Raw genomic sequence first — 13,304 nt, forward strand, 5'->3', positions numbered from 1 at the left:
GTGTTAAACACCATCAGGTTCTCGTCTGCCCATTTGCCGAGCCTGTCCGGATCAGCCTGGATTGCCCTCCTGTCTTCAGGTGTGGATGCTTTGCCCAAAAGTTTGCTGTCATCGGCGAACTTGGCCAGTCCGCTTCTGACTCCAATGTCCGCATCATTAATGAAGATGTTGAACAGTATGGGTCCAAGGACAGAGCCTTGGGGGACCCCACTGGTCACAGGGCACCATGATGAGTGACTGCCATCAATTACCACCCTCTGGGTCCGACCACGGAGCCAATTTTCCAGCCAGTGGATTGTGGTGGACTCAAGGCCACAATTGGCCAATTTTGCCAAGAGGTGATCATGGGATACCAGATCAAAGACTTTTTTGAAGTCAGGGTATATGACATCAATCTTTTCTCCCTTGTCCAGGTGATAGGTCACCTGGTCGTAAAAACAAATGAGATTGGTCAAGCAAGACCTACCTACAACAAACCTGTGCTGGCTATCCCTCAGGATGTTGATGTCGGCCAGTCCATTAAGGATGGCCTCTTTAATAAACTTTTCTAAGACTTTCCCCAGATAGAAGTCAGGCTGATGCATGTATAGTTTCCCGGATCCACTTTCCTCCCTTTCTTGAAGATAGGCACATTGGCCTTGTTCCAGTCTTCAGGCACTTCACCAAAGTGCCAGGAGTTCTCAAAGATCTGTGCCGGGGCTGGGCTATGATGCTCCGCAGCTCCTTGGGTACCCTGGGGTGTAGACTGTCAGGGCCAGCTGACCTGAAGGTATCCAGCTTCTCAAGGTGTTCCTTCACGACGTCAGCATTGATGGAGGGCAGGGAATCTCCCTCACCCGGACCTCCCTGTCCTGTAGTGGGCATGGGCGTCCCATGGGACTGATGAAAGACCGACGGTTCTGCAACTGTGCCAGCTTTGCCCCAAGGATACCTTCTTGTCTTTCCTGCCACATCTTTATGGTAAAGTAATAAAGTGGGGGGCTGCCCACAGGCCTTCACATGGCCCCAGTCTACTGACCCTCACAGGAACTTGCTGGTCCTTGGGCCCTTTGCCAGCCCTCACTCCAGTATCGTGCCACATGGGGCACCTCAAGCCTTATGGAGTAATCATGTGGCTCCAAACCTCTTCTTTAGCAAATACCCCATGACTTCCAAGTATTACATGGATGTTGTTCCCTCTGTTGGGGTCTAGGCCTACTGGACCTCATCCTCTTTAATCTGGCTAGGTCTTCTAGCCTAGGTCCACTGTGTTGGACCTGGTTCCAAAGCACTAGCTCATCTTGGTCTGTTCTGGTTATGGGGCCCCTGTCTGCTGCACCCCACCGGTGCTGGGCCCCCTGGCCCCTGTGTCTGCTGGGCACTTCCTGGCACCAGGCCCTCTGGTCCCTGTCTCTGCTGCATCCCTCTGGCCCCAGGCTCTCTGGCCCTTGTCCAGTTTTACTCCTCTGGGTGCTAATGATGCCTCCAAACCTCCCCTTACAGCATCATCCCAAACCTGTGGTACAAACAATAATACGAACATAAGCCCCTGAGCTATAACATAACAATAACCAAAAGAGGCTGTGCTCTGCCCCTTTAAAAACACAAACTTCTCACCTCATATAGCATGCCTCCTAACCCTGGGTACCTTTTATGAGGTCCTGGAGTCTTACTAATCTTGCAGGCAGTAGAATAGGCCACCAAAGGTCCCTGAGTAGCTTCCTTGTGCAGGAGCTCCTTCCCCTGGCTATTGCCAGAGAACTAACCTCTGCCAGCCCCAGCCTTCAGTTTATATGTGCTTAGGTCTTTGCCTCCTTCTGGTCAGCTGACCATCTGCAGATGCTGGCTAATTACATTAGCCTGTTACTCAGGTAACCCATAGCTGTGATGCACTGCCTAGTTTGCAGAGCTCCCTGGCTATGCTGCTCCTGTCCTTAAATTAGCAGGTGCAACTTAGTGCCCTGCAACATCCATGAAAAACACAAAATTGCAATTCCGGTAGTTCCCTACTCCCTGAATGTAGGTATACTCTTTGATCCCAGGAGGGAGATACATTGGAGTGGGATTTAGCTGAGCATTGTGAATCTGTGTGTGTGTGTGTGGGGAGAGGGTGGGGGGTGGGACTTCAAACAGCCAATAGGAATGGAATGTTTCTAAAACACTGCCTCTCTTCCAAATGTAGATGCCTACCTCCCCACTTGAGTTTGGTGCCTATGTAAGATTGAGATTTGCAACCTGAATCATACATCTAGACTTAGATTTAGACCTAACACATTCCTTCACGTAAAGGCAACTGATTCACTCTTTTAAGATGTGCCAGGGGTCACCTTTTATACAGTAGCCTAGTGACAGAGCATTCACCTAGAATTATGGATTCTAGGGCCCTCTTCTCCTAGGGTGTTCAGACTCACATGTCCTACCTCCCAGGACACTGTCCTTATGGCCAGCAAACGCTAGGGTGGGTGGCTTGAGAGCTCCTAACACTCCGCCTATGGAAGCTGGGCTACTGTGTAGAAGGCACTGCAAGATTCATGGGCATGACAGAGTAAGCAAGATGGGAGCATAACTCCCAGACCCTGCCTGAGAGGGAGAAGTCCTGAGTTTTGACTCCTGTTCCCAATGGTGTTTATGTATTTGATCTGATGACTCTGGTGAACAATGCATAAAGAACATGGGAGCAGAGTTCAGATGTCCCTTCTGTCAGGGGAACGCCTTCCTCACTGGTTGAGAGTCAGGTTCCCTCTTGTTCTTGCATACTGAATGTTGTACTCCTTTCTATACAGTGAAACAACTTGAATAGGAGGATCGAAGAGAACCTTCATCCCAAAACAGTTTCTAGGCTGATTTGGGCACTTTTCTAGGAAGTCAAAGCTGTGGGTTTGAACTTCTGGAAGCTGCAGAGAGCTTAGAACCCAGATCTTCCATTCCCTGGGTAACAGCTGTGATTTCTAGGCCTTTTAAAGTCACATCCATTGTTCTGAATTCAACAATGACAACCATTTTCACTCACTTGAGTGTCAGGTATGCTCACAGCACAACTACTGGCATGGGCCCCTCCAAAGATTAAGGTACAAGGGATGCCTAATCTGTGCATTTCAAACATTCTTAGGTAGGCCATAGATGGCTAACTAAATGCTTGGCTCAGTTAAATTTGCAGAATCTTTAGCAACACACTTGAACTTCAGACACCTAAGCAGGCTTTTACCAGAAGCTAAGTCACCAAAGATACCTTGGGATCATAATGCAGTTAGGTGGGGTTTCTAGGTATCACCCTCTTGGGGCCTTGTCACTTGACACCCTAAGGACATGTTAACTGGACTTAAAATTCTAGCATTCAAGTGGTAAAACATGCTAAGCACCATTATAACATAGCAATGTTAGGACTTTTCAAGATCATATTACCTAACACATGTTGAGCTAACATCCAACTGTTCCACGGAGGTAATATGTTCAGGAGGCTCCAGTGCAGTGTGGTAGCTGGGAAAGACAAATCAGCCCTCCTATTGCAATCTCAAAATCTGAAACTGAGGAAGTAGGCAAGTTGGTTTTCTGGCAATGATCTCAAGAGTGTCAGGGAGTCTGCACTTATACCCTCTGGCACGTGAGTTTTTGAATAATGTTCTTAAAGCCTAACACATGTTAAGCTAACATCCAACTGCTTCATGAAGGTAATATGTTCAGGAGGCTCCAGTGCAGTGTGGGAGCTGGGAAAGACAAATCAGCCTTCCTACTGTACTGGAGTGGGTCCAAGACCAAATTCTACCTAAATTCCACCTAAATCTTGTTCTAGGTGCCTGCATACCTTTACGAATCTCACTCCAAGGCCTTGATCTGTAATCAAGATACTGGTTTATATATTTAATTTTTAGATGGAAAAATAGTACAGGTATAACTTCTTATAATATACTCTGGATTGGATTATACAATACATACTGCTACTCGTGGCAGGTGTCTTTCCTCTTCTGGTCCATAGATGCCTGGTGGGCGAATAACACATGTATGGAGCTTATCCCCTCCTAGGAGATAAAATTAAAAGGTTTTCTTACTACATGAGAGGTGTCGCATATATATTACTTGTATTTGTATATTTGGGAAGCACAAGGACAAACAGACTAGCTATTCTGTGAGAAACTCCCTTTGAAGGAAAGTGTTTTCATCCTCCTTTAAAAATTAATTTCATACTTGTGAAAATTGCTGCGCTTACTTTGAAGGATGAAAACAAAATGCAGAAGGCACTAGTAGAGACTTCCCCAGCAATATGCTTCATCCCTGATCTGGAGATATTACTCCTTTCAGTCTAATTATTTACTTAGATTTATAAAATAAAGGCCGATCCACAGCTGTGAGAAACACAGAACACTGAACACCCCAGATTAGCTATAGCTATTCCTCCGCTCATTACAACTTCACATAGGGGTAGAAACAGTCTTTAAAGCAGCTTCCAAATTAGTTTGGACTTTTCAGGTCAAAACTAATATTTTAAACTCCTTATGCAAATAATGGGTAACCAATACACTCTACAAAGAACAGGTGTAATGTGCTTTCTGTATGAAACTATCAAATAATACCCTCTGCATTAGCTTATTACATAGTTTCAGCTTGTGTTTCCATGTACAGTACATTAATGTGCCGTTGAGCCCCAGCAATACGTAATATCAGTGAGATATGCATGAGAAAGAGAAAAAGGATCAGACCCTTCTTCCAAAGTTCAGCATGAACAAACAATTCAGGGTGGCAACTGCTATCTAGGCACTCAAGATTTAGAAACTAGCATGAACCAGAAATTGTAAAATCTAAGTAACAAGCAATGGCTCTCTTGGAAATCATCTATGTTTGGGGGGGATTTGTGAGGATGAGGCTAGTGGTCAGACTTCTGGAGACTTTGCATCTATAAGGAAACTCAGTGGGATGACTAGTGTAAGTAAGAATAATGAACATTGGGAAGGAAGAAAGGAGCAAATCCTATTCTTATTGTCAAACTAACCATAATTTATAATTAACTTAGTTTAAATTTTCTTAATCTTTTGTTATCCTTTTTTATCATTTGTGTATGGTCCCTTATCTGCCTGAATACTCATACACAGAAATTAAACACATTTATTGAGAGAAGAAAAACACCATAGGGCGCTTATACACGTGAGGGACATCTAGTTCCCTTAAATTGAAATGGTGGATTTTTAATTGTGACCCACCATTTCAATTTAGGGGCTCCCGTCACTGTGATGAAACAGTGGTGGCCTGCTGTCACTTCACCCCTTCTTGCTGCGGGCAGGCTCTGCTAGAAGAGAGAAGAAAAAAAAAAAGCAGTGAGGGGCCCGATTCTTTTTTTTTCTCCCCCCCCTCACAGCCTGCCTCTCCCATAGCTGGGGGTGAGCTGCTGGCAGCTCCGGATCTTCCCTCCATGGTGGTAGTACCCCCCCACCCCCCCAGCACCCACTCATTAGCAACCCATCTAAGCAGTCCCGGGGGGGGCACAGCCCCTGTGGGGGGAAGGTCCAGGACCCCCCACAGCTCAGAGCTTGCTGGCAGCTCATCCCCAGCTGTGGGAGAGGCAGGCAGCCCCCACAAGGGGGAAAAATAAAAAAGGATTGGGCTCAGCACTTTTTCCCCCAGAGGAGCCTGCCTAAGTGAGCTGCTGCCAAGTCGTGCAGCCCCTGGGCTGTGGATGGGCCTGATGCTTTCCTCTGTGGTGGCGGCAGCACCCTGTTGGACTGCCTGGGCAGGGTGCTAGCTGGGTAGCACCTGACCTGATCTAATGGTGCATGGGGTGCTGGAAGACCTGGCATGGTCAGGAAGCTTGGGCATGGCAGGCGTCCAGTGCCCTGTGAACTGCCCAGGAATGGGTTGGCTTGCCCCTGGGGCAGAGTGGAAAGGTGGCAGGAGGGCAGCTAGGTGTGGTGGCTGCTGGAGAAGGAGGTGGGGGCGGTGCCTGGGGTGCTGGAAGCCCGCCAACCCGAAGCTTCTGTGAGCCCACCTGGGCTTCCAGCATCCCGTGCACCATCCCCACCACCTTCACTGGCCACCAGACATGTACATGTGCATGGTTTTTGGTGTTTTGTTCTTTTTATCCACAATGGGACAATTTCCCTCGATCATACTAAAATACATCTGAGGTAGTTTAAGTTGCCATACTAAAATAAATTTTAACACAAAAAGAAATTGTGCATGTGTACGTGGGGATACCATTATGTTAGACAAACGATGATTTCTTGTGACTTTTTGTCACATGCACATGGTCCCACCATCACGTGTACAAGTGCCCATACTGTTTATAGTTTGAAAATGTATTAGTAACAGTGGAAAATTAATACTTTAAGCATACCTTTTAATGGGGTTTCATTAGCAGCAAGTATCATTTGGTCTGCTATTGCCTTGGTTCTAGAATAATGATCAACTTGCTAAAAAGAAAATGCAAATGTAATTAAATTATATCACTTTTCACTAAGCTAAGGTAAACTGGAGTATCCCCAGGTTACTCTAATCTACATCTGGTCTAGTTAGAGTAGTGATTCTCAAGCAGGATGCTGCAAGAGTCTTTTAACGATGCTGCCTTGCAACTACTGCCCCTGCTGTCACCAGGGCAACCTGTCTTGCCATGCTTCTGTTTCCAGGACATGTTCTGAGGAGCTGGACTGGGATGTAGCTGACTGCAGCCTAGCCTAATAGGAGGTTAGACAAGATACAGTGCTTCCCCTGCCTCTGCTGGGTTCAGCCAGGATATAGCAGCACTTCTTTAAACCAGTTTTGTTTCCCTCAGCTGGGGATTAGGCCCCTGAGCTCCCAGCTCACTAGGCAACCTGTGCAGTCAAGCGCCGGTTAGACTGCCTGGCAGGCAAAGACTAGGTGGCATTTGCCCTAGGAAGCAACAGGGTTGCACGTAAAAGTGGGTTTTTTAAATCTAGTGCTTTAAGAATTGACACTGTTGATTAATAGCAGAAAGGCTTGCTTTAATAACTACCAACAAGCAACAAAACTAAATGACAGAAAAAGACTCTTTCCCCAGTGTAACTGAAGGCAAGGAAACTACATATACACTTCAATTGAACTAGCAACTAAAGAAGACAAAAGACTAAATATACATTTCAAGCAAAACCTGTGAATACAGGAAAAATGTCCTGTAAGGGAGGACATCCTCACATTTCTCAAACCAGCCATCCAATGTCTAAGGTGTTACAAATGTCTCAATCGTTCAATGAATGTTTGGAGTTTTGTAAATAGACCATAACAGGTACAAGCTATTGCAAATTTGCCCCATTGATAAACAAATACCCAAAGACAGGGCCAGTAACATTGCAATGCCTCTAGGTGTCCTGATTTGACTGCTAATGGCCCATCACATTTAATCGCTGCGCTAGTCAATAGCTGCAAAAAACAGAAGTCTTCACACCTAGACAAATCCAAAAACAGGAGTAAGGCAATTTAACAATTGTAATATGATGGTCACCCTTTTCCTAGCTAACCACCAAGGAAAAATGCGTTGAAGCTATAAATCCTTAAAGCACTAGGTTTAAAAACCCACTTAAGTGCAACAGCGGAGCCTCCCTGGGTTCTACCCAGAGCAGTGGGCACTGGCTCATGCCCTGTTTCCTCTCTTGCCCAGCTCTTCAACTCAGCTGTGCCAAAACTACCTCCAACTTGGCCCTGCCACAGGCTCAAGTGTCTTATACTATTATAATATTATGGCTATTAATGTGTGTGTTTTCCCAGCTTGTTTAAAGTGTTTCCAGTCATATTGTTTTTATGTATGGTAAATGCATTATTTTTTAAAATGGTGTGCCACTAAGTTGAGAAAAGTAATGGTGGGAGTGCCTTGAGTCTAAAAGGGGTGAGAATCAAGGAATCAGAACTGACAGCCCCTACAGGAAAGAATCTTCTCGTTGAACTTCAAAGTCCACTTCTAACTTATCATTATTTTTACTTTTTCCAAGACCCCAGATCTGCTTATGAATAAATGACTGATGTTTGATATGAGCATCTTTTTATTAAACATACTCCACCTGTGAAAATAATCTCACAACAGAGCTCTGGTAGCAAGAACTACATCTACGCAAAAATGGACCTATAGAAACAAACACTCTTCATATAAGTGCCCCTTAAGACGCAATAAATCCAATTTAATGAAGCTGGACAAAAATGCTTTTCTACAAATAAAGCTGACAAGGTCAATTACATAGGAAAAGTACCTTTTCTAGTGGAAAATATGGTACTGTTTCCTCATCTCCTTCTTCAATGGGACTACCCCCAAACACCACATTCACCGTACTGGTATATACCAGCCTTGGGATACTTCTTTGCTTGCAAACTGTAATAATATATAAAATAATTTATTTGAAATAAAAAGAGACTATTTGGAAAATAAATGAATTGACAATGAGAATTGTTTTATTAAAAGTAACTCCAGCATCTATAAAAAAGACAGCCTAACTTTTAGCATTATTAACAAGATTACCTTTCATTCAGGCGGCATTTCCTCACCTCCAACTTATGTCAAAATGCTAGTCATGACTATGTGCTTTACAAACTGCATATACACAGGCTTGGCAGGATGCTAGTTTTACTGGTAAATGTTCATAAATGTCGATTTCACCTCACTCAGAGATCAGCAAAAAATATTTCCATTGTTAATAATCAACATTTGTAGAAAGGGGACATAAGAAAAATGATGGCTCATGGACTGTGTAATGAAAGGGAGAGCAGTACAGAACCATGCTGACTGTAGGTTGAACTGCAACTCCCAGAAACCTCAGGGGACAAAGGAAGGAGAGGTGACAAAGTGGACAAAGAAGCAAAGGCAAGCAAAGCTGGGACTGATGGCTGTTCTGCCACTCAGCTGACAGCAGCCCTACAGAAGCAAAGTCTGTCATTAATAAATTGTCTTCCACTACACCCTTAATTCTGTGCGCTCCTGAAAATGTAAATCGATACAAATTGAAATAAAATGCTTAAAAATAAATATTAATATTATCCATCAAAACTATTTAAAAAAACCTGAATTCTGCTAAGCCTTCATATACATGATGCCCATATTGCCACTAAATTGCACTCAACAGATGGAGAAGAGAACTATTGAGGAGACACTTTGAAGATACACAAAAGCCATGCTGTATTTCAGAAACATCATACAAAGTTTAATTTTGTGTGTTTGGGGTAAATGAAATAAATTGAAATACGCATTTCTGATGTGATCAAACAGAATTATAAATGATCTTCTTTTTTTGGTGTGGTTATTACTGTGGATAGCAACCCTTCTTGCCAAAGTCACTTTAGCCCAGTCTTGAACAGTTTTCATAGATTCATAGACGTTTGGGCTGGAAGGGACCTTGAAGATCTTCAAGTCCAGTCCCCTGGCCCAGGAAGTCAGCTGGGGTCAAAGGACCCCAGCAAGATAAGCATCCAAACGTTTCTTGAAAGAGTCCAGAGTAGGTGCCTGCACCACCTCTGGAGGGAGTTTGTTCCAGGTCTTGGGGGCTCGGACAGTAAAGACATTTTTTCTTGTGTCCAGCCTGAAACAGTCTTGGAGGAGTTTATGACTGTTGGTCCTTGTATTACCTTGGGGTGCTCTGGTGAACAGATGTTCTCCCAGATCCTGATGTATACGCCTTATGTACTTATAGGCTGCCACCAGGCCCCACCTGAGCCTGTGTTTTTCCAGGCTGAAGAGTCCCATGGCTCTCAGCCTCTCTTCATAAGGCCTGTTTTCTTGCCCTCTGATCATGCGTGTGGCTTCCCTCTAGACTCTCTCAAGCTTCTCGACATCCTTCTTGAATTGAGGAGCCCAGAACTGGATGCAGTACTCCAGCTGCAGCCTCCAGCTGACAGCTGTGAGAACACTGTTACTTTCAGCACATTTGGTCTGTGTTGTCATCTCCTTGCTTATTCAGAAAAAACTCCATGGGTGTCGTTTCTCTGGGGACATATAGCAGCGGCACATATTTGTGCTGCTGCTAGTTGACCCCAAGCATGCGCCCCCATGTGTACGTTGGTGCACAGCAGATTGCTTCGGGTGGGGTAGGAGAGACTGGGGACAGCACCTGGGCTGGCCCCAGCAGCCTTACCTGGGGTCCTGCGGTGCACAGAGCCTGGCTGGCAGCTGGAACATGGCTCTGGCCAGCCAGGCTCTGGTTTCAGACAGCACATGCTGCAGCCATGTATACCGCATCAATTTGTTTTGTCTTGTTTTTTTTTACACCTGGATCTCTCTGTGTCAAAACCCCCCCTGCTGTGCTGCTAATTAGCAGTATGATAAATGTGTACACAGGTGGTGTGTGCAGTTTGTAGCACCACAAATGGGTATGAGACACTGCAAACCACACATGTGCACTTGTAGGGATGTGCCCCATAAAGCTATTTCCAGTTCCATCTCATAAGGACTTAATTGTGATGGTAGGCAAAGCTGCCTTTTTAACTGTCTCAAAGGCAAAGACTTCCTTCCTATATCATCTTCCAAAATGTTATGAAGGCCAGATGTTAGAGGCATCTTTCTATCTCTTCTCTAGTTTTACAACAGAGAGCATACAAAAGGTAGATCAGGTTGGTACCTTAGAGACTGGGTGGTTTTGAGAGGCATGAGCTTTCATAGGCAACAGCCTACTTTGTCAGATGCTGAGAAAGACAAAACAGAATGAATCTAACCTTCCTCTTCCAAGCAGTTGTGAGGTGAGAATTTGGCTAAAATATAAGAGAGGAATAAAAACAGAAAAAAAACCTAAGCCAAATGTTATTCAAATCTTATATCTTCTAAATCCAAACTGACTTTCCACTTTTAGATGCTAATATTCTATCTAGGCCTCACATTCCCACACACAATTTTTGGTGTAGGAGTAGCAAATATCATGCAGGCACACGTACACACAGTGACTTAGCTCATCACTACAGTGATATAGCATCAGCAGGCACAAACCATGATGCCAATGCTATGTCACCATAGTGCCTAAAAGTAACTATGTGCTGTCGGGACTGTGCAGTTGTAGTGCATACTGCCCAGCCACTTAGTACCTGGTAAAACAAATTGAAGAGTAAATGTTTTCGCTCGATCTGAGCCTTCAAGAGGCCGAGAAGTGATTTACTAAATCACTGCGCAGTACCAAATGCACAATCAGGGGCACAGATAGATGCACCCACAGTGTACAGGGAAGGAAGAGCCCAAATCATAGAACAACTGTGTTAATAAGAGTAACATTGCTTGGCTACCTATTATGCATACATAGTCTATCCTACTTAAACAGTAAGTTTCATGCATGGTCTTACTACATAGTCTTACTTACTGCATGTATAGCCTTACTGCAACAGTAAGAAGGAAGGCAGCTATCATGATAGGGACTGTGAAAATAGTTATTACACTGCAAATATATGAGGGAAAATTCTGGCTTTTGGCAAGGTGTATCTTGATAAACCACAGCAAGCAGGGAGCCGGAGGTGTATGCAACTCTCTCAGACTTCTGTTCGTTTTGAAATCCATGAATATATGACCCAACAAGTTTTTTTCCAGTTTCTGAGGTTGATCCTATTAGGGATTAAGGCAGGAAATATTTGGCACGGGAGCTTGGTACACAGTGATCTTCCTATCTCTTTATTTGTATTTTTTATGCTTCTTGTAGAGACAATCAGCAGCAGAGCCTGGGATTCATACAGGTGACACAAAAACCAGCGCATAGTGAAGGAGTGTAGACAGAACTGCAGCTTCCTGCTGTAACTGAGAACGCTTTGCAGGAAGTGTTCTGAGTTACAATGAGCCCCTGGGACAAACAGGGGGCTGGTTCCGGGGGGGACGGGAATCTACCTGCTGGCTGCAGCCTGCAGCTGATTTCCCCTAGAAATGGCCCTTGCTCTCTGTAAGGCTGCAAAGTTTTCAGAATGGGAGGGGGAAAATGGAGTGGAGGGAGCTCTTTCCAGGGGTTCCCCGGCCAATGCGGAGGGTGCAGTGGGTGAACTGGAGCCTCCCCACCCCCACCTTGGGGAGGCTCCAATACACCCACCCCACCCTCCAGCAGGGCCTGAAAAACTCCCGGACTGAACTCCCTCTGCTCCCTTTCCCCCCTCCCCTTCTGAAAACAGCAACAGGCTGGCAGGCAGCGCAAACAGAAGTTACAGAAGATGCTCTGTTTTGAAATGTTTTCATCTGGCCTGTACGAGGGGTCAGATTTTCATCTGATCGGCCATTTTCTGAAGTTGTCTGCAGCCATGCACTTGTGTTTGGCCACAGCTATAAACGACTTTCTGTGGCCAGATCGGGTGAAAATTGTCATTTCTGTCTGAGCTGATTGCCAGCATCAAGAGGATAGAAGCATAATAAAAGAATTCAGCTCTTGATACAAACAATACTTTGAAATGCTGTATCTGGAACCAACAGTACCAGAGAGAAATCTATTGTCATTTTCTGGAGAGCATTGTTAAAAGCCAAAATATACTGAAAAAAAAAATCAAGTTTTGTTGGGTGTGAATTTTGCAGGGAACAGAAAGGAGAGATCTAGTATTTTAGTAAAACAATATAACAATGTAGTTTAATAACATGTTTATTAAAATACTAAATAATAGCTTACTGTGCAATAACTCTTTGTACATACATGCTACCTTCCACTTGACATTGACTGCACAATAAATTATACTAATATATAATATACTTATCTCTCACAGCATTTCTGTGAGGAAGGGAAATAAGATCATTATTATTAGTTCTTTGAAAGTGTCACCATTAGTTCTTTGCAGGTGTCACCAGCAGATGGACCAGGATGATCCAGTTGATGTAATATATTTGGACTTCCAAAAAGCATTTGACAAGGACCCCACCAGAGGCTCTTAAATAAGTGTGATAGTCATGGGATTACAGGGAATGCCCATTTGTGGGTCAAAATTGACTTAAAAATAGAAAGCAAAGACGGAGTGTAAATTGTCAGTGTTTAGGATGGGACAGCAAGATCTCCCAGGGATTTGTGTTGGGACCAGTTCTGTTTAAAGTATTCATAAATGATCTGGAAAAGGGGGTGAGTGGTGAGGTGGCCAAATTTGCCAATAACAAAATCATTCAAAGTGGTAAAGACCAAGGTGGACTGTGAGGAACTACAGAAGTCTCTGGCATGGTTGAGAAAACAGGCAACTAAATGGCAGATTAAATTCAATGGAGATAAGTGATTCACTTGCACAAGCATAACCCAAACTATAACTACACTATGAAGGACTCTACATTAGCTGCTACCACACAGCGAAGAGGTCTGGGTGTTAGAAATATTATTAAAAATGCATTATCAATAGCTGTTAGCTCCCATCAATAGTGTTGTCCTTTGAATAAGCAAGGCTGCCAGCCCTCCTTGTCTCCTTAATGAGAGAGG

At 44.3% G+C, this 13,304-nt stretch overlaps 1 protein-coding gene across 1 annotated transcript in view; it reads right to left on the bottom strand.

The window, feature by feature from the left end:
- LOC109314861 (putative short-chain dehydrogenase/reductase family 42E member 2) overlaps positions 1-13,304 on the bottom strand; it is a 38,409-nt gene that overhangs the window by 14,914 nt on the left and 10,191 nt on the right. Inside the window, exons 5-7 of the mRNA XM_019542218.1 lie at positions 8,163-8,281; positions 6,302-6,377; positions 3,913-3,995 (exon numbers count right to left, since the gene is read on the bottom strand). Of these exons, the coding sequence (XP_019397763.1) occupies positions 3,913-3,995; positions 6,302-6,377; positions 8,163-8,281 (278 nt within the window). The remainder of the gene's footprint in view (positions 1-3,912; positions 3,996-6,301; positions 6,378-8,162; positions 8,282-13,304) is intronic.

This window comes from Crocodylus porosus, unplaced genomic scaffold (genome assembly GCF_001723895.1).
Source record: "Crocodylus porosus isolate Cpor-Errol unplaced genomic scaffold, CroPor_comp1, whole genome shotgun sequence".
Taxonomy (NCBI): Eukaryota; Metazoa; Chordata; order Crocodylia; family Crocodylidae; genus Crocodylus; species Crocodylus porosus.